The sequence below is a fragment of the Patagioenas fasciata genome, chromosome 9 (assembly GCF_037038585.1).
Source record: "Patagioenas fasciata isolate bPatFas1 chromosome 9, bPatFas1.hap1, whole genome shotgun sequence".
NCBI classification, from domain to species: Eukaryota; Metazoa; Chordata; class Aves; order Columbiformes; family Columbidae; genus Patagioenas; species Patagioenas fasciata.
Genome location: NC_092528.1, coordinates 23,448,179 through 23,475,762, shown reverse-complemented (window position 1 = coordinate 23,475,762; position 27,584 = coordinate 23,448,179). Strand labels below are relative to the sequence as shown.

General features: G+C 62.2%; 2 protein-coding genes and 2 non-coding genes across 17 annotated transcripts; all 4 read left to right on the top strand.

The window, feature by feature from the left end:
- Positions 1-397: 397 nt before the first annotated feature.
- On the top strand, positions 398-7,449 carry PSMD2 (proteasome 26S subunit ubiquitin receptor, non-ATPase 2). The gene is made up of 21 exons (XM_065845007.2): positions 398-572; positions 1,309-1,365; positions 1,649-1,813; positions 2,041-2,162; positions 2,474-2,698; positions 2,808-2,966; positions 3,249-3,393; positions 3,570-3,630; positions 3,920-4,066; positions 4,250-4,356; positions 4,745-4,872; positions 4,953-5,040; positions 5,276-5,438; positions 5,534-5,635; positions 5,721-5,866; positions 6,086-6,169; positions 6,300-6,468; positions 6,570-6,664; positions 6,827-6,953; positions 7,037-7,155; positions 7,237-7,449. The coding sequence occupies exons 1-21, from the start codon at positions 438-440 to the stop codon at positions 7,417-7,419; spliced, it is 2,727 nt and encodes a 908-aa protein (XP_065701079.1). The 5' UTR covers positions 398-437; the 3' UTR covers positions 7,420-7,449.
- Positions 7,450-8,352: 903 nt separating this feature from the next.
- On the top strand, positions 8,353-27,308 carry EIF4G1 (eukaryotic translation initiation factor 4 gamma 1). 14 transcript variants are annotated; one of them, XM_065844068.2, is made up of 35 exons: positions 8,384-8,491; positions 9,546-9,606; positions 10,874-10,978; positions 11,076-11,162; positions 11,457-11,489; positions 12,084-12,104; positions 12,752-12,925; positions 13,277-13,376; positions 15,134-15,246; positions 16,289-16,381; positions 16,461-16,527; positions 16,897-17,793; positions 18,981-19,069; positions 19,272-19,458; positions 19,829-19,962; positions 20,209-20,346; positions 20,538-20,711; positions 20,790-20,987; positions 21,479-21,625; positions 21,718-21,954; positions 22,031-22,135; positions 22,523-22,676; positions 22,784-22,884; positions 22,985-23,087; positions 23,188-23,290; positions 23,933-24,186; positions 24,276-24,391; positions 24,554-24,726; positions 24,862-24,987; positions 25,071-25,152; positions 25,356-25,454; positions 25,562-25,696; positions 25,786-25,867; positions 25,944-26,084; positions 26,197-27,308. In XM_065844068.2, exons 3-35 carry the CDS (start codon positions 10,904-10,906, stop codon positions 26,376-26,378), a joined length of 4,920 nt encoding a protein of 1,639 aa, XP_065700140.1. In that variant the 5' UTR covers positions 8,384-8,491; positions 9,546-9,606; positions 10,874-10,903; the 3' UTR covers positions 26,379-27,308. The 14 variants fall into 14 exon arrangements, with proteins under 14 accessions (XP_065700141.1, XP_065700140.1, XP_065700137.1 ...); XM_065844065.2 differs by having other exon boundaries at positions 10,870-10,978; XM_071812627.1 differs by having other exon boundaries at positions 8,405-8,491; positions 9,550-9,606.
- LOC136105522 (small nucleolar RNA SNORD66) lies at positions 19,115-19,191 on the top strand. Its single transcript, XR_010651969.1, has one exon. It is a non-coding gene; the product is annotated as a small nucleolar RNA SNORD66 (small nucleolar RNA).
- LOC136105523 (small nucleolar RNA SNORD66) lies at positions 20,391-20,463 on the top strand. Its single transcript, XR_010651970.1, has one exon. It is a non-coding gene; the product is annotated as a small nucleolar RNA SNORD66 (small nucleolar RNA).
- Positions 27,309-27,584: the final 276 nt, after the last annotated feature.

Sequence of the window (27,584 nt, the reverse complement as noted above, 5' to 3'; positions counted from 1 at the left end):
AGGGTACCACCTGCCCAAACCACGAGGCTCGGAGTACAGCGTGGCACGTATGTGCGAGGGGGTATTTGTGTGTGTGCACACGGGTGAAGCGGCACTGGGGTGCTCTCGGGTGTCCGTGGTGCGTCGGCTCCCCACCGAGCCCGTCTGCCCCAGGCAAAGCCGCGTCACTTGCCCGGCTCCGCACCGGTGCCCCGTGGCGGAGCTCTGGATCCCCAGCGGTGCCGGACCCCCGGGCCGGGCCGTGTGTCCCCACTCCCTCCGCTCGGTGCTGCACAGTGCGGCCCCACGTGGGACCGCTCCGCCCCGGCCCGCCTCCGGCCCCGCCCATCTTCCCGCCCCCGGCGCGCGGTGGTGTCGTCACGGCGGCGCCGGGCGGTGATTGGCGGTGGGTGCGGCGGCGCGCAGGCGCAGAGCGACGGGTGCGCGGCGGAGAGGCCATGGACGCGGGCGGCGGCGGCGGGCAGAGCCGGGTGCAGGGTGGCCCAGGGTCGGGCGGCGAGGAGAAGCCCACACCGCCGTGGGGCCGGGACCGCCGGGAGCCACCCGCGGGGCCCGAGAAGGAACAGGAGCTGGTGAGCACTGCCGCGCCGGGGCCGCAGCTGAGTCACGGCCCGGCCGGGCCCGCGTCACCGGTGGGGCGGGACGTCATCCTACGTCACGGGGGTGGCCGGCACCCCTCTGGGGGCGCCTGTGACGTCGCCGGGGCTCCCTCCGTTGGAGGCGCGTGGCGTCACCAGCGCGAGGGAGCTCTCTGCGGAGGGGGCTGTGACGTCACGGAGGCGAGGATATCTCTGCGGAGGTGGGCTGTGACGTCATGGGGTGCCCACATGACGCAGCAGAAGGCTCCCTGCCCTGGCGGGGTCCGATGAGGCGGGGGCTCCGGGTTTTTTTGTCACTGCATGAGTGGAGCTCGGGTGAGCAGGGCATACATGTGAAGGGGACCATGGAGGGGTCCCCTTTGTTGACACGGGGGTGGCCTTGGCCCCCCATGGGCCGTGGGGAATGGCCTTGGGCCAGTGGGCTGCTGTCCCCACCATGCCCCTCTCTGTGGAGATGTTTCTGTATGGCACAGGATGGTGGGGGAGGCACTTCTCACCCTGTGGGAAGGTGCAGTCTGTTCAGGGGGTGACCCCCAGTCCTGGGGGCACTAACCCCCAGCAGCACTGGGTCAGGATGGTGTCCCAGAGAGAAGGGCCGTCATTGTTTTTCTGGCCCCATGCAGCTTGGGGTGACATCTCCACCCCTGTCACACTGGGGGTATCTGTGGTGAGTGCCATCAGCTATGCTTCCTCCTGTGTGTTTTGGCAGTCAGAGGAAGACAAGCAGCTGCAGGATGAGCTGGAGATGCTGGTGGAGCGCCTGGGGGTAAGTCTGTGCTGTACCCAGCTTACAGTTGTTCCTTGCCAGTGGAGATGGTGTGTCTCACGTTTAACAGGGCCCCTTGTTGCCCTCTGCTGTCTGTCCCAGAGCCCTGCTGCTTCCCTCTCATGTGGGTGGCTTTCTGCTGTTCCCTTGCGCCCAGTACTGGGGCTGAAAGAGGCAGCCCAGGCTGCTCTGCTCAGAGCCATGACTGTGTTTGAGGAAGGCTGGTGGTGTGATGGCACAGGAACCAGCCCCCTGCTCCCTGACAGACAACTTCTCTCTGCAGGAGAAAGACACATCTCTATATCGCCCGGCCTTGGAGGAGCTGCGGAGGCAGATCCGCTCTTCCACCACCTCCATGACCTCTGTTCCCAAACCCCTCAAGTTCCTACGACCCCATTATGGAAAGCTGAAGGAGATCTATGAGAATATGGATCCAGGAGAGAACAAGGTAACAGCTCTTGGCCCCACCATCCCATATGGCTGGGGGGATGGTGGGCAGGTGATCACAGAGCCCTCTGGACCCCATGGTCCAACATCTGCCTCTGTGACTTGCTCCGGTGGATTGTAACTTGCCAGAGCCTGTGACAGCTTGTGGGTGCAGGGAGGACGTTGTGTCCCTGGCTGCCTGGTACCTCATGCCCGACGTGTGTCTGGACCTCCGCACTCTTTTCCCAGCGCTTTGCAGCAGACATAATTTCTGTTCTCGCCATGACCATGAGCGGAGAGCGCGAGTGCCTGAAGTACCGGCTGGTGGGCTCCCAGGAGGAGCTGGCGTCTTGGGGGCATGAATACGTCAGGTAAGCCTGGGCAAGGGCAGGGCTTGGGGAAGGATAAGGGCTTGGGGGGATTTCCCAGAGTGTTTCAGCTCTAGCCCACCTGGGAGGTGTCCTGACTTGCTGGGCTTGTGCTCAACTGCCCTTGTCATGTCTGCATGTATCACCTCGTCCTCTCCCCACAGTGGTTTGCTAGCCACAGAGATCTTGCTGCCATGGCTGCTGTAGTCTCTGCTCTTAACCCTCTTCTTCTGGGCCCTGGCAGCAGCTGCTCCCCATCCTTGGGGTTGGGTGAAGTGGGTTTGTGTAGTGGTGATGTCCCTTTGTCCCCACAGGCACCTGGCAGGGGAGGTTGCCAAGGAGTGGCAGGAGATTGATGAGGCTGACAAGGCTCAGAGGGACACGCTCCTCACCCTGGTCAAGGAGATTGTCCCCTACAACATGGCCCACAATGCAGAGCACGAGGCCTGTGACCTGCTCATGGAAATCGAGCAGATGGACATGCTGGAGAAGTACATTGATGACAACGCCTACTCCAAAGTTTGCCTCTACTTGACCAGGTGAGGGACCTTGGCAGGGTGAGGCACTTCCAGGGTGAGGGGTCTGGTCCCTGGTGGGCTGAGGTTGCATGAGGTGGTTGTCACCCTCGTGTCTGTCTCCTCCTCAAAGCTGTGTAAGCTACGTCCCAGAACCCGAGAACTCGGCTCTCCTGCGCTGCGCCCTGGGCATCTTCCGCAAGTTCAGCCGCTACCCTGAAGCTCTGCGCCTGGCTCTGATGCTCAATGACATGGAGCTCGTGGAGGACATCTTCACATCCTGCAAAGACGTGTAAGTGGAGATTTGTTCCTCACCCTCTGGAGCGTTTGCCCATTGTGGTGGGGCCTGGCTCCCCGACTGGGCAGAGCTGTGTTGGATCCTGCCACCACAGAGGTGTCTGGGTGTTTGGACTGAGACTCTTGTACCTGAAATCGAGATAGGCAAGAGCAGGTCATCTCTGGGCTGCTCTTGTGTGCCTCTAGAGCAGGGCAGGTGGCTCACTGTTTGGTGAACGTGTTTGTGCTGGGGCTGGCTGGGGTCTAGGCACTTGTGAAACCTCTCTGCTCTGCGCAGAGTTGTCCAGAAGCAGATGGCCTTTATGCTGGGTCGCCACGGGGTCTTCCTGGAGCTGAATGAGGATGTGGAGGAGTATGAGGACCTGACTGAAATCATGTCCAATGTCCAGCTCAACAGCAACTTCCTGGCCTTGGCCAGGGAGGTGAGTGTCCCAGCTGGGAAAAGAGCCCTGGGCTGCCTCTGGCTGTGGTCTGCTAAGATTTGGGAAGGGATACTTTGTCCCTATGAGCTTGGCCAGGTGCTACCTGGAGAGGTTGCCCTGGTAGGGCAGCTGCCCTGGGATGTGCTGCTTGAGAGAGAACTCTCTTGTCTCTACAGCTGGACATCATGGAGCCCAAAGTGCCAGATGATATTTACAAAACTCACCTGGAAAATAACCGTAAGGGCTCATCTTATGGTCTCTGTCATTCCTTCTGAGGGGAGCTCCTGGGGCTGCAATGCACCCCAGGGCCAGTGCAGTCAGCTGTGTATCCTGGGGTGGGCAGATGACCTGCCTGGGGTCTCTGACCTGGTGTGGAGCAGACCCAGTTACCTGACATGGATTTGGCCTTCTCCTTGCTGCTGATGGTGGGACTGGTCCTCATCTCCCCGTGGTGTGGGACAGCTGTGTGCTGGAGGGCTGGCAAGGCTGCTTGGGCTGCCTGGCTCACCCCAACATCATTCCCCAGGGTTCGGGGGGAGTGGTTCCCAAGTGGACTCAGCCCGGATGAATTTGGCTTCCTCCTTTGTGAACGGCTTTGTGAACGCTGCGTTTGGACAGGACAAGCTGCTGACAGATGATGGCAACAAGTGGTTGTACAAGAACAAGGACCATGGTGAGGGAGCTGGCTGGGCAGGGGCTGGAGGTGTTCTTAGGCCTGGGGTCACTTCCCTATCCCTTTTCGGGGGCTGCAGGGCATGCCTGCTGCTGGACTGTCCTGTGTCCCAGGCCACCACCTGCCCCAGGCATGGCACTTTGATTTGGAGCTGATATGGGCTCTTTTCCCCTGAAACCGCAGGGATGTTGAGTGCTGCAGCCTCGCTGGGCACGATACTGCTGTGGGACGTGGATGGGGGACTCACACAGATCGACAAGTACCTGTACTCCTCGGAGGATTACATCAAGGTCGGTGGCACTGATCCTGGCATGGGCTCTGCAGCTGCCTGGGGCAGCCCTCCTCCTGCTGGGTGCGTGGCTGGCTCGAGAGTAGTTGTCTTTGCCTTGTTCCGCTGTGCGGCTCAGTTCCTGCCCAGAGAGAGGTTGGATGCCCCATGTCGCAGGTTTTTGAGCAGCTCAGAACAAGGTGGGGAGCTCTTGGGGACTTCTGAGGCACCTTTGGGGTCCCCTTGTCACAGAGCTACAAGCTTGACTGGATCTAGCGTGATGTTGCTCACTTGGTACCACCTTGCCCATTCTGGGGAATAGGTGCAATGTGTGGGATGGCGTTAGTCACTGGCTGGCAGAGAGCCTTGTGTGTTGGTGGCTGGTGCGTGACGGTGCCTCTGCCTTGCAGTCAGGAGCCCTCCTGGCCTGTGGCATCGTCAACTCAGGGGTGAGGAATGAGTGTGACCCTGCCCTGGCCCTCTTGTCCGACTACGTCCTCCACAACAGCAACACCATGAGAATTGGAGCCATTTTTGGGTAAGGGCCTAACCCCAGCATTTCCTGGGCTGTGCAGAGTGGTTCAGCTCCCCTCTCATGGTCTCCTGGACTTTCCGCAGGCTGGGACTGGCATATGCGGGCTCCAACCGTGAGGATGTCCTGACTTTGCTGCTACCTGTGATGGGAGAACCCAAGTCCAGCATGGAGGTAGGGAGCGAGGCAGGGTTTGCCTGGGGTTCCTGCTTCCCCACCTCTACCCCAACAGCTCTTGGGGATGCAGGGGCTGTCCTGCAACTGTTTTGGTCTCTGGGAGCAGGGCTGCATGTCCCTGCCCAACATTGTGCTAGGCCAGAAGAACACAGCCCTGTTTGGGGGCCAGCTGTGGGACAGTGCGTTGTGTGCTGTCCCCACACGCAGCATGTCTCCTTCTCTCCTTCACCAGGTGGCTGGTGTGACCGCCCTGGCCTGCGGGATGATATCAGTGGGCTCCTGCAATGGGGATGTCACTTCAACCATCCTCCAGACTATCATGGAGAAGTCGGAGACAGAGTTGAAGGACACGTACGCCCGGTGGCTGCCACTCGGCCTGGGCTTGAACCACCTGGGTAAGGCTAGGCAGCGCCAGCACCTCATGGGTTGGGAGATGTGGTGACGGTATCCCTCTGCTGCTGTGCTCTAACCATGGCATGTTCCCCGGCAGGGAAGGGAGAGGCGATTGAGGCCATCTTGGCAGCGCTGGAGGTGGTGTCAGAGCCGTTCCGCAGCTTCGCCAACACGCTGGTGGACATCTGCGCTTATGCGGGTGAGTTGGGCTGATAAGGCAGGAGAGGCAGAAGCAGGTCCTGGGCCTTGCTTCTGCTGAGCCTGGCCTTCTGCTCTCCCCCCAGGCTCAGGGAATGTCCTGAAGGTGCAACAGCTCCTGCACATCTGCAGTGAGCACTTTGACTCCAAGGAGAAAGAGGAGGATAAGGACAAAAAGGACAAGAAGGAGAAGGAGAAGAAAGAGAACTCACCTGACATGGGGGCTCACCAGGTAGGGAAGTTCAGGCTGGGACCCGTGTCCCAGGTGCATAACCCGGATTTGGTGTGGTCCCTAAGCCGCTTGCAGGATCAGAGCTGGAGGAGAATGGCCCCCAGCAGCATCCTTTGCTCCCCCTGTCCCCCTGGGCTCAGGGTGGGTGCAGGGGCCATGAGGACTTGGATTTTAGGGTGGGTGCTCCCTGCCTGACGCTCAGTGCCTGTGTCCCTGCAGGGCGTAGCAGTGCTGGGGATTGCACTCATTGCCATGGGTGAGGAGATTGGTGCTGAGATGGCCCTGCGCACGTTTGGCCACCTGGTGAGTGATAGTGGGGGGGACAGCACAGAGCTGGGAAGAGACCCAGAAATAGAGACTGGGTCTTGCCTCACATCTCTGTAGACCTCACTGCCCTTAAGCTGAGTCTAACACCCACCTCCCCTCTGTGCAGCTGCGGTACGGGGAGCCCACCCTCCGCCGTGCTGTGCCCCTGGCCCTGGCCCTGATCTCCGTCTCCAACCCCCGGCTCAACATCCTCGACACCCTCAGCAAGTTCTCCCACGATGCTGACCCTGAGGTCTCCTACAACTCCATCTTTGCCATGGGCATGGTGGGCAGCGGTGAGCCTGAGGGCCAGCCCACTTTTGGGCTCATGCTGGGGTGAAAGTGAAAGACTTGAGCCATGTACCTCACTCTTTGCCTGTACCCCCCTCTTCCTCAGGTACCAATAATGCCCGGCTGGCAGCGATGCTGCGGCAGCTTGCCCAGTACCATGCCAAGGACCCCAACAACCTCTTCATGGTGCGGTTAGCCCAGGTGATGATCCTGTGCTCATGGTGGGGAAGGGGCAAGTTGGGGTCTCTGCCCTGCGGGGGAGTGGGCAGTGGTGTCCTGGGGGTGTCACCATCTTGCTGGGCAGGGCTGGGGATCCCAGGTGTTACCCCACCACACTCTCATGTGTTTTCTCTGCTGCCTCAGGGCCTGACCCACCTGGGCAAGGGGACACTCACCCTGTGCCCGTACCACAGCGATCGTCAGCTCATGAGCCAGGTGGCTGTGGCTGGGCTGCTGACCGTCCTCGTGTCCTTCCTGGATGTGCGCAACAGTGAGTATTAGGGGCTTGGCCCCTCCAGCACCCCTCTGTCTTGTGAGGTGGGCATTGCTCAGCCCCTTCTGTCTCCCCTCCAGTTATCCTGGGCAAGTCCCACTACGTTCTCTATGGCCTCGTTGCTGCCATGCAGCCCCGCATGCTGGTCACCTTTGACGAGGAGCTGCGACCTCTGCCTGTGTCGGTTCGGGTGGGACAGGTAAGGGGCAGTCAGAGCTGAGGCTGGAGTACTCTGGTGTCCCTATCTGTCCTCTGCATTTACCTCACTCTTCTCTTGCAGGCTGTGGATGTGGTGGGCCAGGCGGGCAAGCCCAAAACCATCACTGGTTTCCAGACACACACAACGCCGGTGCTGCTGGCGCACGGGGAGCGGGCAGAGCTGGCCACGGAGGAGCACGTGCCTGTGACGCCCATCCTGGAGGGATTTGTTATTCTACGCAAGAACCCCAACTACGACGTTTGAGTTGAGTGGGGGTGATGGGGGGTGGGTAGGTGGTTTGGGGGGGGTGGAAAAACTAGTTTGTTTGTTTTTGTTACTGAGAGTCAAGGAAATAAACGGTGCGGAGACTCCAGTGCTGCTGTACCCTCCTTGTGCTAGTAGTGTGGACTGGGTTCTGATCCCCTCGAGGGTCCCTGCTGCCTGTGGGGGCCGGGAACAGGGCAGACCCTGAGAAGCAGGGGGTGAGCATGGCAGTGAGGAGCCAGGGGTGCCCCTGGGACTACTTCTGCTGCTCCCCAGCCTGGCACAGCAGTGTGTGACCCCCCTCCCCGCTGTGCTGGCACGCGTGCTGTCCCCAGCTGGGACTGCTCTCTGGGTGGGGACTCCCCGGGGTGTGCCGGGCTCTGCTGGTGTTCAGAGCCGCGTTAAAATCGGTCTCGGGGGAGGTGGAGGCCGCGGCGGAACTATTTTCAGAAAAGAAAAGAAAACCCTGTCCTGTTTCCAAACCCGGCAGTGTCTGCGCCTTGCCCCGGCTAGGGGTGCAGGGGCTGTGCCCGGGTGCTGGATGGAGGCTGGGACGGGTGCGGGGGGGGCGCCACTGGGGGTGGGTACAGGGCAGAGGCAGGGTGCTGTGCAGCGTGGGACCACGTTCCCCGGGAGGGTCCGGGATAGGTGCAGCCGCTGGGCGCTGGAAGGTGCAAGTCCCGGGTGGGTGCTGGTGCTGCGGGAGCGGGTGCCGGCGCTCGCTGGACGCCGGGTGGTGCCGGTGCCCAGTGGCGCCAGTTCCGGTGTCGGGTGCGGCGTCGCGCCACGTGCTCCCGCACGGGCTGTGCGGGGGCGGGCCGGCGCGGTGGGCGTGTCCAGCCGGAAGGAGCGGAGGGGGCGTTCCTCGCCTCGTCACGTGACGGCGGCGGCGTCACGTGCCGCGGGGCGGAGCCCGCAGCGGCTCCAGGCGGTGGCCGGCGCGCCCCGCCCCCGCGCCCCTCCCCCCACGGCGGCGCCCGGCCCCGCCCCTGCGCGCGGCGCGGCTCCGGAAATGGTCGTGCTGCGCTGCGCTGCGGCTGCGTCGGGCCGCGCGCGCTGAAGGAGACTGAAGGTAACGGGCGGGGGCGGGGCGGGCGCGCGCCGCGGGGGGGTGGGCGGACGTGGGGGGGAGGGGGGTACCGGTACCGGGCCGCGCGCCGCCGGGCCAGGCCTCGCGCCGCCGGGCCCCGCCGCGCCGCCACTGCCGCCGCCACCACGTGGGCGCCGCCCCGCCGCCGCCGGCCCCCTCCCGTGCCCGGCCCCGTCTCGCTCCGCTCCCCGCCGGGCCCGGCCCGGCCTCGCCGCCCCGGGGGTCTCGCGCGGCGCAGCTCCGCGCCCACGTGCCGGCCGGTGCGCCCCGCCGCCGCGCACGTGCGCCCGCCGCCGCGTCTGCCTAGGCCCGCCGCCGCACGTGGTGCGTGCCCCGTCGTCCCCGCTCCGCCGCACCCGCCCGCGCCGCCGCCGGTGCCGGCGGAGCCGCCGGCCATGGCGGAGCTCGGCAGTGACACGTGTCCTTGGCAGAGCCCGCCGCCGCCGCGGGGGGGAGCGGGGCCGCCGGATGCCCCACCGGGCCCCGCGCCGCGCCCGCCGCTCCGGCCCTGCCGCGGCCTCTCCCGCCTCCTCCTTCTGCCGCCAAGATGGTGCCGGCGCCCCAGGCCCGCCCGCCGCCCCGGGACGGAGCCGGCAGCGCAGCCGCGGCCTGGGGGCGAGGCCGTGTTCGGGCCTGGTGGGGCCGGCTGCTCCGCGGCCTAGCGCGGCCTCGCCGTCGGGGATCCCCGCCTTGTCCTCCCTGGGTGCCCAGCGCCTCAGTCCCCGCTGCCGCGGAGCGCTGCCTTCCCCCTCCGGTGCCCCGATCGGATGGGGCCTGGTTGCCCCGGCCCCCCCAGGGCCCGGGCTCGGGCAGGCATCCCCCGCCCCGGCTGCGGGCCCAGCGCAGGCCCCGGCCTCTCCCGGCGCGGGGGAGGCAACGGCCATGGCGGCTCCTCCTGTTACAAAAGCCCCTGGCAGTTCCTCTTCCCTTCTCCGGGACGGGACCTGCCTCACCCCGGGCACTGCCGGGCCGGCCGGGGAGGGGGCGGTGCGGGGCCCGGGCTGATCTCTCTCTCCCCCTCCCTCCTCTCTCCAAGTCAGTCGGATGAACGGTCTCTGCAGGCCCGCTCAGCCGGCCCAGGTTTTTCCCGCGGGGGGGTGAGTATCCCGCTCGCTCCTGGTTGTTCTGGTGGTGGGAGGCCGGGTCTGCCCTCACTGGGGCTGTCCCCGCGTGTCCTCTCCCCTGTGTGACCCCCCTCCCCTTTTTGGGGTGACCGGTGCCAAGGCTGAGTTAAAGTGGCCCAGGCCATTGTGTCCCAGGGCTGGGCAGCACAGGCGTATTGGGCCATTGCTGTCCTGGTGAGTTGGGGGCTGTGAGGAGCACTGGGGCTTGCAGCTCAGACCCCACCACCTCCCAAAGCCCCAGCAGGACCCATCGCGCTCGTGGCTGTGGGGACCCCTGTGATGGGGTGACACCCCCCCACATCAGGGTACAGTCCTGGGGGGGACAGGGCACCCCGTGGCCCAGGGGTGCCGGCGGGACCTGGTGTCCGCGGGACGTGCTTGGCAATGCCCCGTGGTGGGGCCGGGGGGCCGGCAGTGCTGACGCAGCCGGGCGTCAGGTTACAGAAGACACTGTCGGCTGCTCCTACGGGTGCCCTAGCTGTCAGTGGACTTGCCGGGTGCCATGGGGTGCTCCCTGGCATGGTGGGGGGCACCGCCTCTTCTTCCTGCCCCAGCGGCCTTTGCACTGGGGCGGGGAGAGCGGCAGTGGCTGCCAAGTCCCTCCTGGGATAGCCGTGCCTGGGCACCTGGGAGCTGGTGGCTGCGGGGGGCTGTGGGCTCCTCCGGGCAGGGCAGCAGGCAGGAGCACTGGCAGCGTGGGGGGGATGCCGGAGCTGCTCCCTGCCCTCACTGGTAGGCATTTGCAGTGTGTGCTGGGGACACCTCTGGGAGGAACAGGTTTGGCCAGCCAGGGGAAATGCTTAGTAGGTCAGCCGGGGTGGAGCCGGGCACGGCTGACGCCGGGGTGCCGCCGGCCCACCCAGGCCCTGGAGCTGGTAGTGGCCTGGGTGCTGGCAGTGGTCACAGCCACTGGTACGTGCTTGTGTGGGGTGCTCGGCCAGGCTCTGCAGGGTCAGTCCTGCCAGTGGGCACAGTTGGGTTTGGGGCACAACAGGGGGCTTTGCTCCATAGGTTGGTGGGGCCTGGTGGTGCCCACCCTCTCCCTGTGCCCATTAGGGGAGGAGGAGGTGGCCAGGGATCTGTGCCCTGGTGACGTGGTGTCTGTGGGGTATGGCTCGTGCCTGATTTTATGCAAAGGGGTAGAGGTGCCCAATTTTTGGGGCTGATATGGACAGGAGATAGATGCCTGGGCAGCTGCCCACCTCCAGCTTGTACCCTCTGTCCCTGTCCCCACAGATAGCGAGGGGATCCTTATGCACAACCCCATGAAATGAACAAAGCTCCACAGCCCACAGGAGGAGCCCCGACAGCCCCGCACCCTGCCCCTTCTCCCGGATTGCCGCAGGTAACCGGCCCCTTCAGGGTGGGGGGACCCAGCTTTGCCTCCCTGGCTTGTGCTGGGGACAGAGGTGCCATCTCCTTCCCTCCCTGCCTCCCTCCAGCCGACGTTCCCACCCGGTCAGACGGCACCTGTGGTTTTTAACCCGGCACCGACCTCACAAATGAATACGCCTTCTCAGCCGCGCCAGGTAAGGGCTTTGCTCCACCTTGGAGGGGGTGATGGGGGATATCCAGCAGCTTTCTGCCTCCTGGCTGAGTAGCTCCCACTGCCACGGTGCTTGGGGTGTGTGGAGCACTGGGTGCCTCCCAGGACCAGCGTGTGTCTTCAAGGGGGAGTGTGTCTGTGATCTGGACCACAACTGCTGCCTGGGGACCTCCTGGCTGTGGGGTGGTGGGCAGATGCCTCTGGCTGGGGATGGCCACTGAGTGACTGCTCTTCTCTCCTTCCTCCCCTGCCCCAAACCTCCCTCTCCTCCTCTCAGTTTCCAGCAGGGCCTCGGGCTATTCACCAGCAGGTACTAACCCGCTTCCCCCACCTTGCATGCACAGCACCTGGCCCTGACACTGCACAGAAACACCCACCCTGGGCCTGAAGGGGCTGGGGAGCAAACAGGGACCCCCAAGCTGGTCGACAGGCTGATCTGGGGAAGGTGGGGGGATACCTGCTTGACTTTGGCAGTGGGGTGGGTTTCCCTGCAGTGTCACCCCAATTTCCTCCTTGCATGAACCTGTGGCTGTGCCTGTGCTAACCCCAGCCCAGGCTGCCTCTTCTGCCTGTGCCCTTATTCCTCTTCCTTCCCACTTTGTGGGGGTCTCCAAGGCCCTGTGGTGCCTGTAAGGCTCTGGACCTCCATCAGACCTCTGTGTGGGGGAGCTGCTGGGGACAGATCAGCTGTGCTGGCTGGGAGCCCCTCAAACCCTTCCCTGCCCCTTGGAGGGATCCCTGCAAGGGACACGCTGGTGGATTTGGGATGTGGGCACTGGGAAAAGGGCTCCCCAGCTTCCTGTCCCCTCCTCTGCCAGCCACCTGTGTCCAAACCCTGTCCTAATGCAGGTAACTCCTATCTCTCTTTCCCCTTTTCCCTCTGTATGCGTGCGCTTGCTTAAAGGGAGGATTCAGGTCTCTTCAGGTAATGCTTTCTCCTTGCTCTGGGTGCGTGCGCGGACCCTTTCTTGCCCGTTCACTGTGAGACTTGAGCCGCTGCTCCAGGGGATGCTCCTGCCCGGCAAAGAAGCCGGGTCGGGTTGCACGGCATGGGCTGGAGGACAAACAGCCGGCTCCGTGTGCCCCGGCTGTCCGGCTCCAGCGTGACTGGGCACGGCGGGACTACAAATCCCAGCATTCCAGGCGAGCACCGGGAAACGGTGCGGAGCACGCTGGGACCTGCTGCCGCCGAGCTGTGTGCGGCTGTGGCCGGTTCCGGGCGCTGGAGCTGCTGGCCCCACCAGGACTGGGACAGGGCTGCACCGGGCATGAGCTGGGGTGGGTGGACCCAGGTGGCCCCACAGGTGTGTGAGGACAGGATGGTGCCGGGGTGGGGGTCAGCTCCAGGGAGGTTGGGGTGTTACGTCCCAGTGGGGCTGGGGTGGGGGTTTCCCCCTTTCCATATCTCCCCTGGAGCTGCTTCCCCCTCCCCAGGCTGACATTCTGGGGTGATGTGCACTGCTAGGCTGCTCCCCGTAGTGTGGGGTGGGAGAGGGTTCCCGGCTCGGGTGTGTGGGTGCAGCATTGGGGTGCTGGTACCCCGCTTGACGCCATGCCCCATCTCTCCCCAAGCATTTCTACCAGAACAGGGCGCAGCCTCCCGCCAGCGCGTCCCGCGTACCGAGTAACACGACGGCCCGGCCCGGCCCCCCTGCCCATGTGTATCCAGCCGCTTCCCAGGTGATGATGATACCCTCCCAGATCTCCTACACACCCTCCCAAGGAGCCTATTACATCCCTGGACAGGTGAGGGCCATCCATGCCCTGGGCTCTGTGGGAGGGGGCTGGGTTGGGCACTGGTGAGGAGGGGGTGTTGCCTGGGTTTGGAGCACAGGCCTGTGTTGGGGGGGTGGAGGGGATCCCCCAGCTCTCCAAGTACCCACCAATTTGAGCAGGGTGTTGTCCAGCTCTGTAGAGAGGCAGCACTGCCCCCCCCTCACGGCAGCCGTCCGAGGTGCTTGTTTCCCACTTTGCCTGGATCCTGCTCCCTGCCCTGGCATCCAGCCACCTTGCAGGAAGGTTTTGGGGTATGTCTGTTGTTTGAGGGTAGGTCTGTACCCCGTGCAGGAAGTAACTGATCTTTCTTCACCATTGCAGGGTCGCTCCACGTACGTCGTCCCGACCCAGCAGTATCCGGTCCAGGCTGGCGCCCCTAGTTTTTACCCTGGAACAAACCCCCCAGAGTTTGGGACTTACGGTACATACTGGGAGGGTTGCTTTGTTCCATGGTGCTCTTCCAGACCCAGCACTCCCTCCTTTTTTTTTTTTTACTGCCCTGCCACTGGCCTCCCTGCAGCTCCCTGCACTCAGGAGCTGAGCACAGACCCCTCTGCCTTTGCCAGCTCCCTGAGGTTTTCTCTGTGACTCCATTACAGGCTGTTTTGGGGGGCAAGGGGTGTTTCCTGTCTCCCAGCAGCACTGAGGGTTGTGCATCATGTCCCACCTGTTCATCCACCCCCACCCTTTTCCAAATCGGGGTTGTTTAATGTTTAACTCTCCTGGTGGAAGGTCAGGGCAGACTTTATCCCCTGTTACCCCTCACTTGCTGTCAAGGGGTCGAGCAGTTTTGTGCTCGGTGACATCTCCCCTCAGCTCCCCGCTCCTCAAGGAGCTGAGCTGGGGGTGCCGGTGCCGTGCTGTGCCTGCCCTCTCCCGGCGCTGGGGAGCAGTGGTGTGAGCAGCCCCCCCTCCCTCCCCCTGCTTGCGTGTGGCCACCCGGGCTGTGACTATATTTAGGCTTGGTCGGTCCTGGGAGGCCCAGCAGACACAGAAATGTGAGCTGAGGCCTCCGGCCCAGCCCCAGCATGGCAGCAAGGCATAACCAGGGCAGCGATGGGCTTCTCCTGAGCCAGGTATGTGCCCATCTTCCCTCCCTCTTGTCCTCAGGCCCAGCCAGCCCCTCAGAGGACGGAGGTGGCCCCCGGCAGCAGCCGGCTCCTGCACTTGGGCCAGGGCACGGCTTCATGCCTGGTGCTGGGGCATCCCCTGGATGTCTCTGTGGGCTCCTGGGATGGGTTTGCGCCCCACCTCTGTTTTGGGGCTGTGGCTGTTCCCCTGGGAGCTGGCAGCAGTGTGCTACTTGCCCACAGGGCTGGGTGGGTGGCCTGGCACAGCATGGCACACTCCTTGGTGAGGCAGGCCAGCCCTCCTGGTCCCCAGGGCTGAGCAGCTTGGGGTCACACTCCTTCCTTTCTCCCATGCCTGTCGAGTGTCCCCGTGTCCCCCTTGGGTAGAGAGAAGGGTCCCTGGCTCAGGGACATGGCAGTCACCAGAGCACATTAGAGTTGAGTCTCAGCACAGCTGGGAAGAACCTGGTGCCAGAGCCCAGCTGTGCCTGTCCCTCCTGACACCCCCATCCTCGCGGCACTGCTCTAGGGGTGATGCTCACGAATGCCCTGGGAGGAGCGGAGTGTCTCTCAGGGGCTGTGCCAGCCCTGGATGGGGTCCAGCTTTGCCTCTGGTCCCCAGCACAGCTCCCTTCTCTGGGCTGGCCTCACTGGGGGCTGGGGCTGCATGGGGAGCCCCTTGGCCTGGGTGTGAATGGAGGGTGCGGACAGGGCTGCCTGGTGCCGCCCTCAGCCTGGTGCCGGCTCCGGGGAGATAAGAGCACTGGCAGGAAGGCGACCGAATGCCCGTGGAGCTGGGACGCCAGCAGCCGGCATGGCCGAGCGTCCCGGCAGGGCTGGCGGTGGCGTGGAGCCGGTGGGCACGGCGGGGCCCAGCTGGGCGTGGGGGTGGCGCGAGGACGCTCTGTTTCACGGGGAAGGAATTCGGTCGGGCCTGTCGGGCTGGTTGGGACGATCCAGGCTGGATGGAATGGGGGTTAGCTGCAGAGTGGCACGGGCTCTCCAGGCTCCCGGCAGACCCCTGTGTTTGGGGAATTTTTGGGTCCCCAGGACGGGCTTGGAGGATCTGGGTTGGCCGGTCCCTCTGATGCTCTCTCCTCTCCTCCAGCGGGTGCTTATTACCCAGCGCAGGGGGTACAGCAGTTCCCGGCGGGGGTTCCCACCGCCCAGGTTATAGTGAGCCAACAGCCACCGATTCCACCAAAACGAGAGCGCAAGACGGTAAGGTGCTGTTGCCTCCGGGCACGCGGGGGATTTGCACATGGTGGGGGGCAGTGCCAGCCCTGGGTTGGGCTGGGATGAGGTGCAGCATGCTGGGGAAGGGGGATGGTGTGAGGCCATTTCCCTCCCCCAGGCTGGGGGGCTCAGTGGGGGAACCGGAGTTTGCGAGGATGGGTGCTGGCGACCTTGGCTGTCCCGACGGGCAGCGTTGTGCTGAGTCACAGCTCCCGGGGGGTGGGGGTGCTGCGGCTGCCAACTGCTGTCTGCTCCCGGAGATGCCGGTGCTCAGAGGCCTCCTGTGGGGCCTATTTATAGCGGGGGGGCCGGGCAGCTGCCGGCATGGCCCCGTGCTGGGGGATATGGGCTGCTGCCGGGCTGGGGAGGGGGATGCTGGAATTTTATCATCAGGGGGTGGCCTCAGTGCCCCTCAAACTCTATTTTCACTGCCCTGGGAGAAGGTTGGTTGGGGATGGGGAGAACAAGACCCGTGGCTGTGCTTTGCCCCCCACCGGAGTCCCTGACCTGCGTGTCACCCCCTAGCAGTGTGTCCAGTGGCTCCTGCTGCTGTGTGTCCAGGCTGTACCTGGGGTGCCACAGGGCTTGCTTCCATGTTTACGTGCTGAGGCTGGTCTCATGCTGTCCCTGAGGCAGGGCAGTCCTGTATACCCTGTGCCAGCATGGTGATGCAGTCTTGAGGTCCCCCAACTCCTGGAAGTGGGCACTGGCCTGGGGATGTGGTGCTGGCTGTCACCACCTGGCAGGATGGCTTGCCAGACTTGCCCTGTCCTGTGCCATCCCTGCCCACTGGGCATCGTGACAGCCTGGTGTCAGTGGGGCACTGTGTCCTGTGGGGATGTGGCACCCATCTGTCCCCAGTCTGCACATGGGTGGGACAGGGACAGCACTAAATGAGCTGCTCAGCTCTCCCCTTGGAGAAGGGGGTGTCCCGGGGGTGTCAGGCCTGGGGAGAGGGGTTGGTCCGTGTTCTGTGTCCACCCACCCTACTGCTATCTTCTCCTGCTCTGCCCTGGCCCACGGACAGATCCGGATACGAGACCCCAACCAAGGTGGCAAAGACATCACTGAAGAAATCATGTCCGGAGCAAGGACCTCATCCACCCCCACCCCTCCACAGGTAAGGGCACCCCCTGACTCTGCCACTGGGGCAGCAGAGGTACATGGGGCCCTGCTGAACCCCCTCTTTGCATCCTCAGGCTGGAAGCGGTTTGGAGCCCCACGCCAATGGAGAAACCTCCCATGTAGCAGTTATTGTCCGGCCAGGTAAGCACCCGTGCCAGGGTGGGTGTGCCAGCTGGCACGGCTGCTACCAGGCTCCCTGTCCTGGGCACTGTGGGGACAGAGGTGCCAGTCCCACCGTTTTCCCAATTCACCTGTGGACTGTGGGTTCAACCGTGTTCCGTACAGATGTGGGAGCCAGTGTCCCTGTGTTGAGTCCAGGAGAGTTTGTGGGGGGTGCCTGCTCACCCCAGCTGTCCCCTGGGCACTGCAGGATACCCTTGTTGTCCCTGCTGCCCATTTTTTATATGGGTTGGCATATCTGTCCCTGCTGCTCTTGGAGGGGTCTAGGGGGGAGATGCAGGGTCAGCTGGGGATTGGAGAGTCCCCCATTAACACGACCTCCCTTTGCAGATGACCGCCCGAAGCCCGCGCTGGTGGTGAGCAAGCCCATCTCCCTGGAGCCCAGCAAGTCAGCGTCCCCGTCTCCGTCTCCTCCCCCTCCCCTCATCCCCGAGGTGGAGCCCGTGGTGCTCTCAGCCATGACGCTGGTGCCAATGGAGCCCCCCATGGACGCGGACACTAAAGTGGAGCTGGGCGAGGCGCCGCCCGACCCGCACAAGACGTTTAGCGCCATCACTACAGTGCCAGGGACTGTGGAGCTGCCCCTCGTGCCTGCGCCCGACATGGACACGGTGGCCATGGAGGAGGAGGCGGTCACCATTCCCCTCCCAGAGCCTGCCCCACAGGCACCTGCACCCCCCGAGGTGCCATCGGTGCCTGTTGTTCCCTCGATGCCAGCCGTGGCCCCGGTGCCGGCCGTGCCGTCGCCGCCACTCATTGTACCGCAGGCCCCTGAAGCACCCGCCAAACCCGCCTCCCCCAGCCCCACGCCAGCCCAGGAAGAGCCCTGCCCCGAGCCTGCTGTCGAGCCCCCTGCTGAGGCCAACGGGGTCTTGGAGGAGGTGCCCGAGCCGGTCTCTGAGATGCCCGTATGCCAGCTGATGCCTGCGGTGGTGCCAGCACCCAACCCAGTGCCGGCGCCCGCCCTGGACTCCCCCATCGCCCAGCCCGAGGAGCTGCCCCTGCCCAACGGGGTGGAGGGCACTGGCAAAGCAGAACCGAGCGAGGAGCAGCCCGAGTTGGACATCAGCCCCATCTCGGAGCCTGAGGAGCCAGCGCAACCTGGCACCCCTGCGTCACCCCCGGCAGAGGAGGAGGAGGAGGAGAGCGAAGGCCCCAGCGAGGCCCAGGAGCGGAGCTCCAGCCCGGCCCCTGCCCCTTCGCAGACCTTGGAGGCGACTGCACAAGGTTGGGAATGCTGGGCTTGGGTGTGCGGGGTGCCCCAGGGTGGGCCTTGAGTGGTGTGGAGGGGTCACCTTGGTGGGGTACGGTGGGTGTATGCAGATGCCTAATGCAGGGTTGCAGTGTGGGTATGTTGGGGCTGTATCTGAGGGCTGTCTCCAGTTGTCCAGGAGAATATGGGGAGGTGGAGGGGTGGCAGGGGAGATCATAAAATCACAGTGTGTTCTTGAGTTGGAAGGGACCTACAAGGATCATGAAGTTCAGCTCATGTCTTGCACAGGTCAACCTCAAAGTTCCTACCATGAGTCTGAGGGCGTTGTCCAAATGCCTCTTGAACACTGTCAGGCTTGGGGCTGTGACACCTCCCTGTGGAGCCTGTTCCAGTGTCCAGCACCCTCTGGGTGAAGAACGTTTTCCTCATGTCCAACCTAAACCACCCCTGGCAAATCTTCCTGCCATTCCCTTGACTGGGGGTGTAGCTGTTGGATCACCCTGTGTAGGGGTGTGCAAATACATCAGGGTGCCTGGGGAAAGTGGGTTGAAGCTATGTGTTGGTTTGTTGTTGTTTTTTTTTTTTTTAGCACCCTGCATAGGAGCGTGGGGGTTCTGCAGGGATGCTGGGGGAGGACAAGGGAGATAGGTACACAGGACGTGTTCACACAGAGCACTCTGTAGGGGTACAGGGGGACTATGGAAGTGTGACCTGACAGCAGGTGTGCTTCCGGGAGCACCTCTGTGTGGAGTGTCTGGGGGTGCCAGGGAGGGAGGATACGTGGGGGCAGAGGTGTGCGTGGGGGTGTCCCTGTACCAGGACGTGGGTGTCTGTGGGTGTCCCCTGAAGAGGATGGGAAAGAGGCGTGAATGTGTGCTTTGGAGAGGTGCAGGGTAAATTGGGGTGCAGTGGCCAGATGGGGAGAGGTGTGAGGTGTGTCTGTGTGGGGTGTGTTCTGGGGTGTGTGCTCAGGGAGCGGGGTGTCTTGGTGCGCTGTATGTGAGGTCCGCAGGTGGCCAGGTGGGTACATGGAATGTTTGGGGAAGGGGCTGTGCTGGGGTGGCAGGACCATATTCTTGTGTCCCCATCCTGAAGCTGGCCCAGTGTTACCAGTGCCTTGCTGGTGACCTGAATGCTAGCATGAGGATAAGTGGGGGACTGTGAGGGTTTCTGTGCCTCACCTCCCCGCCTCTCCTCTTAGTCGCCGTGTCGGTGCCAAAGAAAAAGCGGAGGATGAAGGAGCTGAACAAGAAGGAGGCAGTAGGCGATTTGTTGGATGCCTTTAAAGAGGTGAGTATCCCCGGGGTGTCCAGGGGCCTCCCCATGTCCCATCTCCTCCTGTGATGAACTTTGCTTTGTGCCATCGTGTCTGGGCCACTGATGTTCCATGATGGTAATGAGGATCTGAGGGGGCGCAGATGCCTGGGTTGCAGGGCAGAGGGGGCAGGACCAGGCTTCAGGGCTGACTGCTGTCCCTGCCCTCCCAATGCAGTCTCAGATCAGTGACAGTGCCTCAGAGGCAGAGAACAAGCCCCCCACGTCTGCCCCTGCCCGTGAAGTGGAGGACGCGGCCCCTGCCCGTCCACAGGAAGAGTCAGAGGAGACATGGGAGGAGAAGGAGGACAAACTGGCGCCGGAGAAGGGCCAGACTGCTGACCAGAAGTACCGCTACAAGGAAGGTGAGCTGTGCCTTGGCCCAGACCTCAGCTGGGACCCACCATCTCTGGACCCAGCAGTGGGGAGGGTGGGGGTGGCATGGTCCAACTGTCCTAAACCTCACACTCTCCTCCCATCTTGTCCCCCACCCCGTGCCAGGCTTGGGGACAGAGACCCCAGTGCGAGAAGCCTGGCAGGAGACAGGGAGCTGGTGGCATCAGGCTTGCTTTCTAAGCAAGCAGCTTCATGCTCATGGTGTATCAGGCTGGTGCAGCTCTGTAGTTGTCTGCATCCCACCTCGCTAGTCCCTGGGTGGGCCTGGACCTGCCATAGCTTGAGGGTAGAGGATATGGGAACAACCCATGTCAAGGTCTGCCTCTGCCCCTGCTGCAGAGCAATGGAAGCCACTGAACCCTGAGGAGAAGAAGCGATATGACCGGGAGTTCCTACTGGGCTTCCAGTTCATCTTTGCCAGCATGCAGAAACCCGAGGGGCTGCCCCAGATCACAGACGTGGTGCTGGACAAGGTTGGTGCGGCCCTGGAAGGTTGGGTAGCATGGGTGGTACATGGGTGGGGGTCTGGCTCTGCTCCTTGTCAAGGCAGAACTGGGACTTTGCTGTGCTCGGGGTCCTGTTGCAGCCTCTACAATGAGCCTTGAGCTGGGGGAATGATGCGTGGGGGCACCTCTGGGGCTGTTTTTCCATTTCTTTGTCCCGGCGCTGAGGCTGGGGGATGGATCCATCCCGCTCCTCTGCCCCCCGGGCATCCTCAGCCCTGTGTACCTTCGCAGGCCAACAAGACCCCACTGCGGGCACTTGACCCCATCCGCCTCAGCGGCATGAACTGCAGCCCCGACTTTACCCCCTCCTTCGCTAACCTCGGCCGGCCCGTCATGGGCAACCGTGGCCTGGTGAGTATCTCCTCACTTCACCCACGCCGTCCCCCTCTGCCTCTCTGTGATGATCAAGCCTTTGAGCCACTGTGTCTGGGCCACTGATGTCCGTGATGGAGCTGAGGATCTGAGCAGGCAGATGGGGACACCCCAGGAACCAGCCTGGCTGATCCCAGAGCAAAGAGGTGAGTTTCTTCTTCATGTGTCAGCCCTCAGGGTTGGGTCCTCGCCGCTCCCAGCAGAGCCAGAGGAAGGAACCTCGCAAAATCATTGCCACTGTGTCCCTCAACGAGGACGTCAAGCTGAACAAAGCTGAGAAGGCCTGGAAACCCAGCAGCAAGCGTGCCTCTGAGGAGGAGGATCCTGAGAACATCAAGACGCAGGTGGGAGCTGGAGCAGACGGGTGGCGGGAGGGAAGGGGGTGGTGTGCCCAGCTCTCGCTGACCCTGCTGTCCTCACAGGAACTGCTCCGCCGCGTCCGCAGCATCCTCAACAAGCTGACACCTCAGATGTTCCAGCAGCTGATGAAGCAGGTGATGGAATTGTCCATCGACACAGAGGAGCGGCTCAAGGGTGTCATCGACCTCGTCTTCGAGAAGGCCATCTCGGAGCCAAACTTCTCTGTTGCCTATGCCAACATGTGCCGTTGCCTTATGGGGGTGAGCAGGAACTCGGTTGGGCTCCAGTTGATCTGGCAGGGATTTGTTTGGGGGCCTTGCTTGAGCTCAGCAAGGTGCTGGTCCTTCCTTGTGGGGTGGGGAAACTGGGGCATGTGGCTGGAAGGCCAAGTCCAGAACCTTAGCAGGTCACCATAGAATAGTTTGGGTTGGAAGGGACCTTCAAAGGTCCTTAGTCCAACCCCCTTCAATGAGCAAGGACATCTTCAACTAGTTGAGGTTGCTCAGAGCCCTGTCCAACCTGGCCTTGAATGTTTCCGGGGTTGGAGCAACTACCACCTCTCTGAGCAACCTGTGCCAGTGTTTTACTACCCTCATTGTAAAAAACTTCTTCCTCGTGTCTAGCCTGAATGAGGGTTGTGAGGGTGTAGGGTGGTTTTTCCGTGGTTTGAGCAGTGTCTGGGCCTTAGCTGGCCAGCTTTTGCGGGAGACAGGACTCACACTTCTCACCTGGGTTATATCTCTCCCTGCAGCTCAAAGTGCCCACAACAGACAAGCCCACAGTGACTGTGAACTTCCGCAAGTTGCTGCTCAACCGCTGCCAGAAGGAGTTTGAGAAGGACAAGGATGATGACGAGATCTTTGAGAAGCGGCAGAAGGAGATGGACGATGCCAGTGCTGTGAGTTGGGGTGGGAGCTGCAGTTTAGGGCTGGTGTGGGTGTCCTCGGGGCAGATCAGGCTCTGAGCTGCCCTGCTGTGCCCTCTCTGCAGCCCGAGGAGAAGGCACGCATGAAAGACGAGCTGGAGGAGGCGCGGGACAAGGCCCGCCGGCGATCCCTGGGCAACATCAAGTTCATTGGAGAGCTCTTCAAGCTGAAGATGTTGACAGAAGCCATCATGCATGACTGTGTGGTGAAGCTGCTCAAAAACCATGATGAGGAATCTCTCGAGTGCCTTTGCCGCCTGCTGACCACCATTGGCAAGGACTTGGACTTTGAGAAGGCCAAGGTACCCCTTGCCCTGCCCTGCCTTGCCCTGCCCTTGCCTTTGGGAGGCATGTAACCGTGACCCTGTCCCTCTATAGCCCAGGATGGACCAGTACTTCAATCAGATGGAGAAGATTATCAAAGAGAAGAAGACATCATCCCGAATCCGTTTCATGCTGCAGGATGTGATTGACCTCAGACGGGTAAGGCATGTGGCCTGCTGTTGCAAAGGGACTGTTCTCTGTCCCCTGCTTGGTCCTCTGAGTGCCAGTGGTCCCTGTGTCCCCGGGAGGGGAGAGGTGGCTCTGTAAGCTGTGACCAGCCCTAGAGACGCCATGCTAGCCCTCAGCCCTGGTTAGTGTGGTAGCGATAGTGGGCACACAGTAACCAGCGGCTGTTTAATGCAGGAGGGCTCATGAAACTGAGCCCTTTTGTGCCAAAAGCTGCAACAGCATTCAGGAAGCTCCACTGGCTGAGGTGGGAGACTGGCCTGAGCCTTTGAGGGTGTGACGACTGGGAAGGGGGAATGCCTCTGCCTCCATCTTCCAGCCAGCTCAGCGTCCCTTTCTTTCCTCCCTTGCCCTCTGCAGAATAGCTGGGTGCCGCGGCGAGGAGACCAGGGCCCCAAAACCATCGACCAGATCCACAAGGAAGCTGAGATGGAGGAGCATCGGGAACACATCAAAGTGCAGCAGCTCATGTCCAAGGACAAGAGGAGAGGCCCCCCCGGGCCATCCTCCAGCAGTGAGTGCCCGGGCTAGGGGACACCCAGGGTTCCCAGGGGTGGGTTGTTGCTGCTGGCCACTGCTCGAGGTCGGACTGTGCCTTATGTCTGTCCCCCTTGTGCCTAGGTGGGCGCGGGAGCCTGGTGGCAGATGATGGCTGGAACACTGTGCCCATCAGCAAGGGCAACCGGCCCATCGACACCAGTCGACTAACGAAGATCACCAAGGTAAGGCTGGCGGTGCAGCATGGGCAGCTGAGCCAGCTGCCTGGCTGGAATCCTGCCTTGCTGTGGAGTGCAGAGCTCACTCTTGTCTCTCTGCCTGCAGCCTGGATCCATTGACTCCAACAACCAGCTCTTTGCACCGGGCGGGCGGCTGAGCTGGGGCAAAGGCAGCAGTGGAGGCTCTGGCGCGAAGCCTGCAGATTCAGGTGGGCAGCATGGGGCTGGGTGCAAGCGAGGTCCCTTCCCCAGGTGGTTCCTGTACTGGGGAGGTGCTGAACTCTGAGATTCCCCTCTTTTCACGCCCAGCATCTGATTCAGGGCGACCGGCCACGAGCACCTTGAACCGCTTCTCAGCGCTCCAGCAGTCGACCCCGGCCGAGAGCCTGGAGTCCCGCCGTGTGGTGCAGAGGTGAGGGGGCAGCCCTGCCTTGACGTGCAGGGGTGTTGGTCTGCAGTCCAGGGAGGAACCCCCGAAATCGGGCAATGGTTGGTTGATCCATTTGAAAATAGCCTGGCATCTGGGCCAGGATAATCCCCTATGGCAGGATGGGGCGTTGGTGGTGAGTCCTTGCAACAAAGATGGCTGACCCCACCCTTAGCTTCTTCCCTGCTGTTTGTCACTTGGGGGACCACACCTGGGTGCTGGGTCCATTCTGGGGGTCCTGGGACCAGATGGGCATTGATGGGCTGGAGGGAGTTCTGTAGAGGCTGAAGCATGAGGTTCCCCAAGGAGAGTTGAAATGGGGTTTGTTCAGGAGAAGTGGAAAACAGCCCTGACTTCACCGCTTCTGCAGCAAGGGAAAGGTGTGGGCAGGATGCAGCCAGACTCTGCTCAGCTATGGCACGAGACAGTGTGAAAGGCAAAGGGCTAGAGTTGGAATAGGGGAGAAACGGAAAAGTGTTGTCTCCTGAGGGTGGTCAAGTGCTAGAAGAGGCCCTGAAAGGGGCTGGGATTGGAGTGGGACAGTCTTGCCTTGCAGAGCTCTGCAGTCTGGGGTCAGGGATGGTGGAGATGGGGTCTTCACACTGCATCCATCCTCCTCCCACCCAGGAGCAGCTCCAGCCGTGACAGGTCAGAGAAGGCTGGGGACAGGGACCGAGAGTCACGTTCGGAGAAGAGCAGCGACCGCCTGGAGCGTCCCGACCGGGGGGAGCGGGCAGACAGGAACAGGTCTGCCCTCACCAAGAGGAGCTTCAGCAAAGAGACAGAGGACAGGAGCCGAGAACGGGAGAAGCAGGGTGGCCCTGAGGCCGTGCGCAAGGCTGCCAGCATGACGGAGGAACGGGACAGGAGCCGAGAGAGCAGTGAGCTGGGGAGGAGTGGTGGGCATCTGGCCACAGGCTGGTGCTGTGCTTGTTCGAGGTGGTGCCTCATCCTTGCTCTCTCCTCACAGTTAAGCAAGAGCCAGCACCTCCCGCAGCATCCACCAAGCCTGCGCTGTCGGAAGAGGAACTGGAGAAGAAATCCAAGGCGATCATAGAGGAATACCTGCACATCAATGACATGAAGGTGAGAGGAGGGGCTGGCAGAGCACAGTATGGCCCCCATAACATGCTCTCTGCTTCTCTGGGCAGTAGCACTGCTGGGCAAGGTGATGGTGGTGCCTGGATAGGGAAGAGAGGAGCTGGGGCTGGCTGTGAGGCAGAACTGACTCCCCACTTTTTCCTGCAGGAGGCCCTACAGTGTGTGCAGGAGCTGGGCAGCCCCTCCTTGCTCTACATCTTCGTGCAGAACGGCATTGAGTCCACGCTGGAGAGGAGCACTATCTCCCGCGAGCACATGGGGGTCCTGCTGTGCCAGCTAGTGAAGGCGGGCACACTCTCCAAGGAGCAGTATTACAAAGGGTGAGGGGCGGGGCAGCCTGGCTTTGAATTTTGGCCCTGCCTTCAGCAGGGCTCATCACTGAGACCTCCTGAGGTCCCTCCTCTCTGAGGACACAGGGGCTGCTGGATCCCAACGGCCCCCCCTCTGCCCTGCAGGCTAGGGGAGATCCTGGAGATGGCAGAAGACATGGAAATTGACATCCCGCACATCTGGCTGTACCTGGCTGAGCTCATCACCCCCATCCTGCAGGAGGATGGCATCCCCATGGAGGAGCTGTTCAGGTGAGGGCTGTGGGCCTGCCAGGGGGGCCACCAGAGGGACTTCTGAGGACAAGTAGATCAGCTGAGTCTTTTGTGCTCCACAGGGAGATAACGAAGCCCTTGGTGCCCATTGGGAAGGCCACCACGCTGCTGGTCGAGGTGCTGGGCTTGTTGTGCAAGGGCATGGTAAGTCACAGGGCTTGTGTAACTGCTGGCTTGGGGGGCAGGTTGGCATGTGAGGATTGAAGCCCTCTGCCACCAGAGGGGACAGCAGGGGCCATACCTTGCCCTGTCTGGGTTATAGTGGTGTCATGTCTAAGCTGCGCTACCTCTCTCCCTGGAGATGGAGGGTGTGGAGTGCTGATGCCAACTGTCTGTCTGTCCTGCAGAGTCAGAAGACCGCAGGCAAGCTGTGGCGGGATGGGGGCCTGAGCTGGAAGGAATTCCTGCCTGAGGATCAGGATGTCAACAAATTTGTCACAGAGCAGGTGGGAGCCCTGCAGAGATGGGCTGTGGGGGGTGGGGCGTGGGGACGGTCCTGCTGCTGGGAGCGTGGTGTTCCCTCGTGCTACCTTTAACAGCTTATCTCTGCCAGAAATTGGAGTACACGCTGGGGGACAGCTCAGACACGCCGAGCCGCAAGGAGCTGACCTCAGAGGAGCTGTATAAGCAGATGGACGAGCTGCTGAAGGAGAACCCCAACAACCAAAGAATATATGACTGGATCGAGGTGAGGGAGCTGGCGCAGCACCTGTGGGTCTGGAGACTCCCTCCTGGCTCCCTCCCTACCTCACAGCCCCTCTCTCCTCCCTCCTCCAGGCCAACCTGAGCGAGCAGCAGGTCTCCTCCAACACGTTTATCAGGGCCCTGATGACCTCTGTGTGCCACTCGGCCATCATCTGTGAGTACCAGGGTGAGGTGGGGGGGGGTGTCATTCTGTGCAGGCCACCCCTCTCTCACGCCCCATCTCCCCGCAGTTGAGAACCCATACCGTGTGGACGCCCTGGTTATCCGCAACCAAGCCAAGCTGCTGCAGAAGTACCTGCGGGATGAGCAGAAGGAGCTCCAGGCGCTCTACGCACTGCAAGCCTTGGTGGTGAAGTTGGACCAGCCTCCCAGTGAGTGTTGCGGGGCAGGCGGGCTGAGGAGTGGGGTGGCTGGCGCGTCTCCAACCCCGGAGAGTGGCTGGTGGCTGGGGAATGACAGGGGACCCTCTTTGTCACCCCCCAGACCTGCTGCGGATGTTCTTTGACGCCCTCTACGATGAGGATGTCATCAAGGAGGAGGCTTTCTACAAGTGGGAGTCCAGCAAGGACCCGGCCGAGCAGCAGGGCAAAGGAGTGGCTCTCAAATCGGTGACGGCCTTTTTTACCTGGCTCCGGGAAGCCGAGGACGAGTCGGACAACAACTGAGCAGCCGTGATGAGGAGGAGGAGGAAGCGGGGAGAGAGAGAGGGGCACCCTGGGGAGCAACTCCATCCCTCCCACCTCTGGCTCCCCTGGACTTGGTGATGCCGGGGCTGAGGGACTTGCTTTGTCCCCCGCAGCCCCCTTCTCTCTCTTCAGTTCTCCTCCTCTCCCTCCGCCCTCCATCCCGGTTCTGTTTGTGAGGCCTGTACTAGTTTGTCACCACGATAATAAACGGATGCGGCGGCTGTTGCGGTGGATCCCTTTGGGGCTCCTCCTCTACCCCCTCCCAGTGCAGGCACCCTGGGTCTCCAGGAGGGGGTGTAAGAACCCCTGGACTCATGTCATGGGGAGGGGGGACAGGATGAGGATGTATTCCTCCTCTCCTCCCTCCCCTTCCTCCTCCCCACTTCTTGCTGAAATATAGAGAGATTATATATATATAAACTTATTAAATTTGGTTTGGGGACAGGAGCGTGATTTCTCCCTCTCCCCTGTCCTCTCTCTATTTCTCCATCACTGCCTGGACCCCCCCCATGGTTTTTTATTTTAAATATAAATTGTCGTGTCCCCCCCAGCTCCTGCTCTGACCACCTGGGAAGGGTGCTGGGGAGGGGGGTGGGGGGGTGACCCCTTTTCTCTGGGCCAGGCTGAGTCCCCCCCCTTCCCCTCAAAGCCTCCCATCCTCCTCCCAAACGTTTAAGGCCACAATTGGGCAAGCAACGGGGCGGCCCCCCCATCCGCGTCCCCTGTATTTATAGAGCGCCGGATGTGACGAGCCGCACGTGTAATTATTAAAACAAGGATTCAATTACTGGTCACGTGAATTTGTAAATATTTTTTTTGCCTTTTTTTTTTCTTTATGGAGTATTTAATTGAAGATTTAAAGGCATCTTTTCACCTTAAAACTGGAAATAAAAGAACATTGCTAAATAATGCCCCGTGTACCGCTCTTGCCGCCCCCTGTCCCATATCCCTGGCGCCTGGGCTGGTGTGGGGGTGCCAGCCTGGAGCCCAGGCAGGGTCAGCCCCCCCGGCACCCCAAGGCGGACGGTAGGTACATCCACCTGGAGCTGGAAGTGTGGCAAGGGGGTGGGGTGTACCTGGAGCTGGGCTCCTTGGCACCCCCCTTGCCAGCTCTACCTGGCACAGGGTCCACCATTGTGGAGCAGGCAGCCCTGCTGGCACCCTAGCTGTGGAGCAGAGACCCCA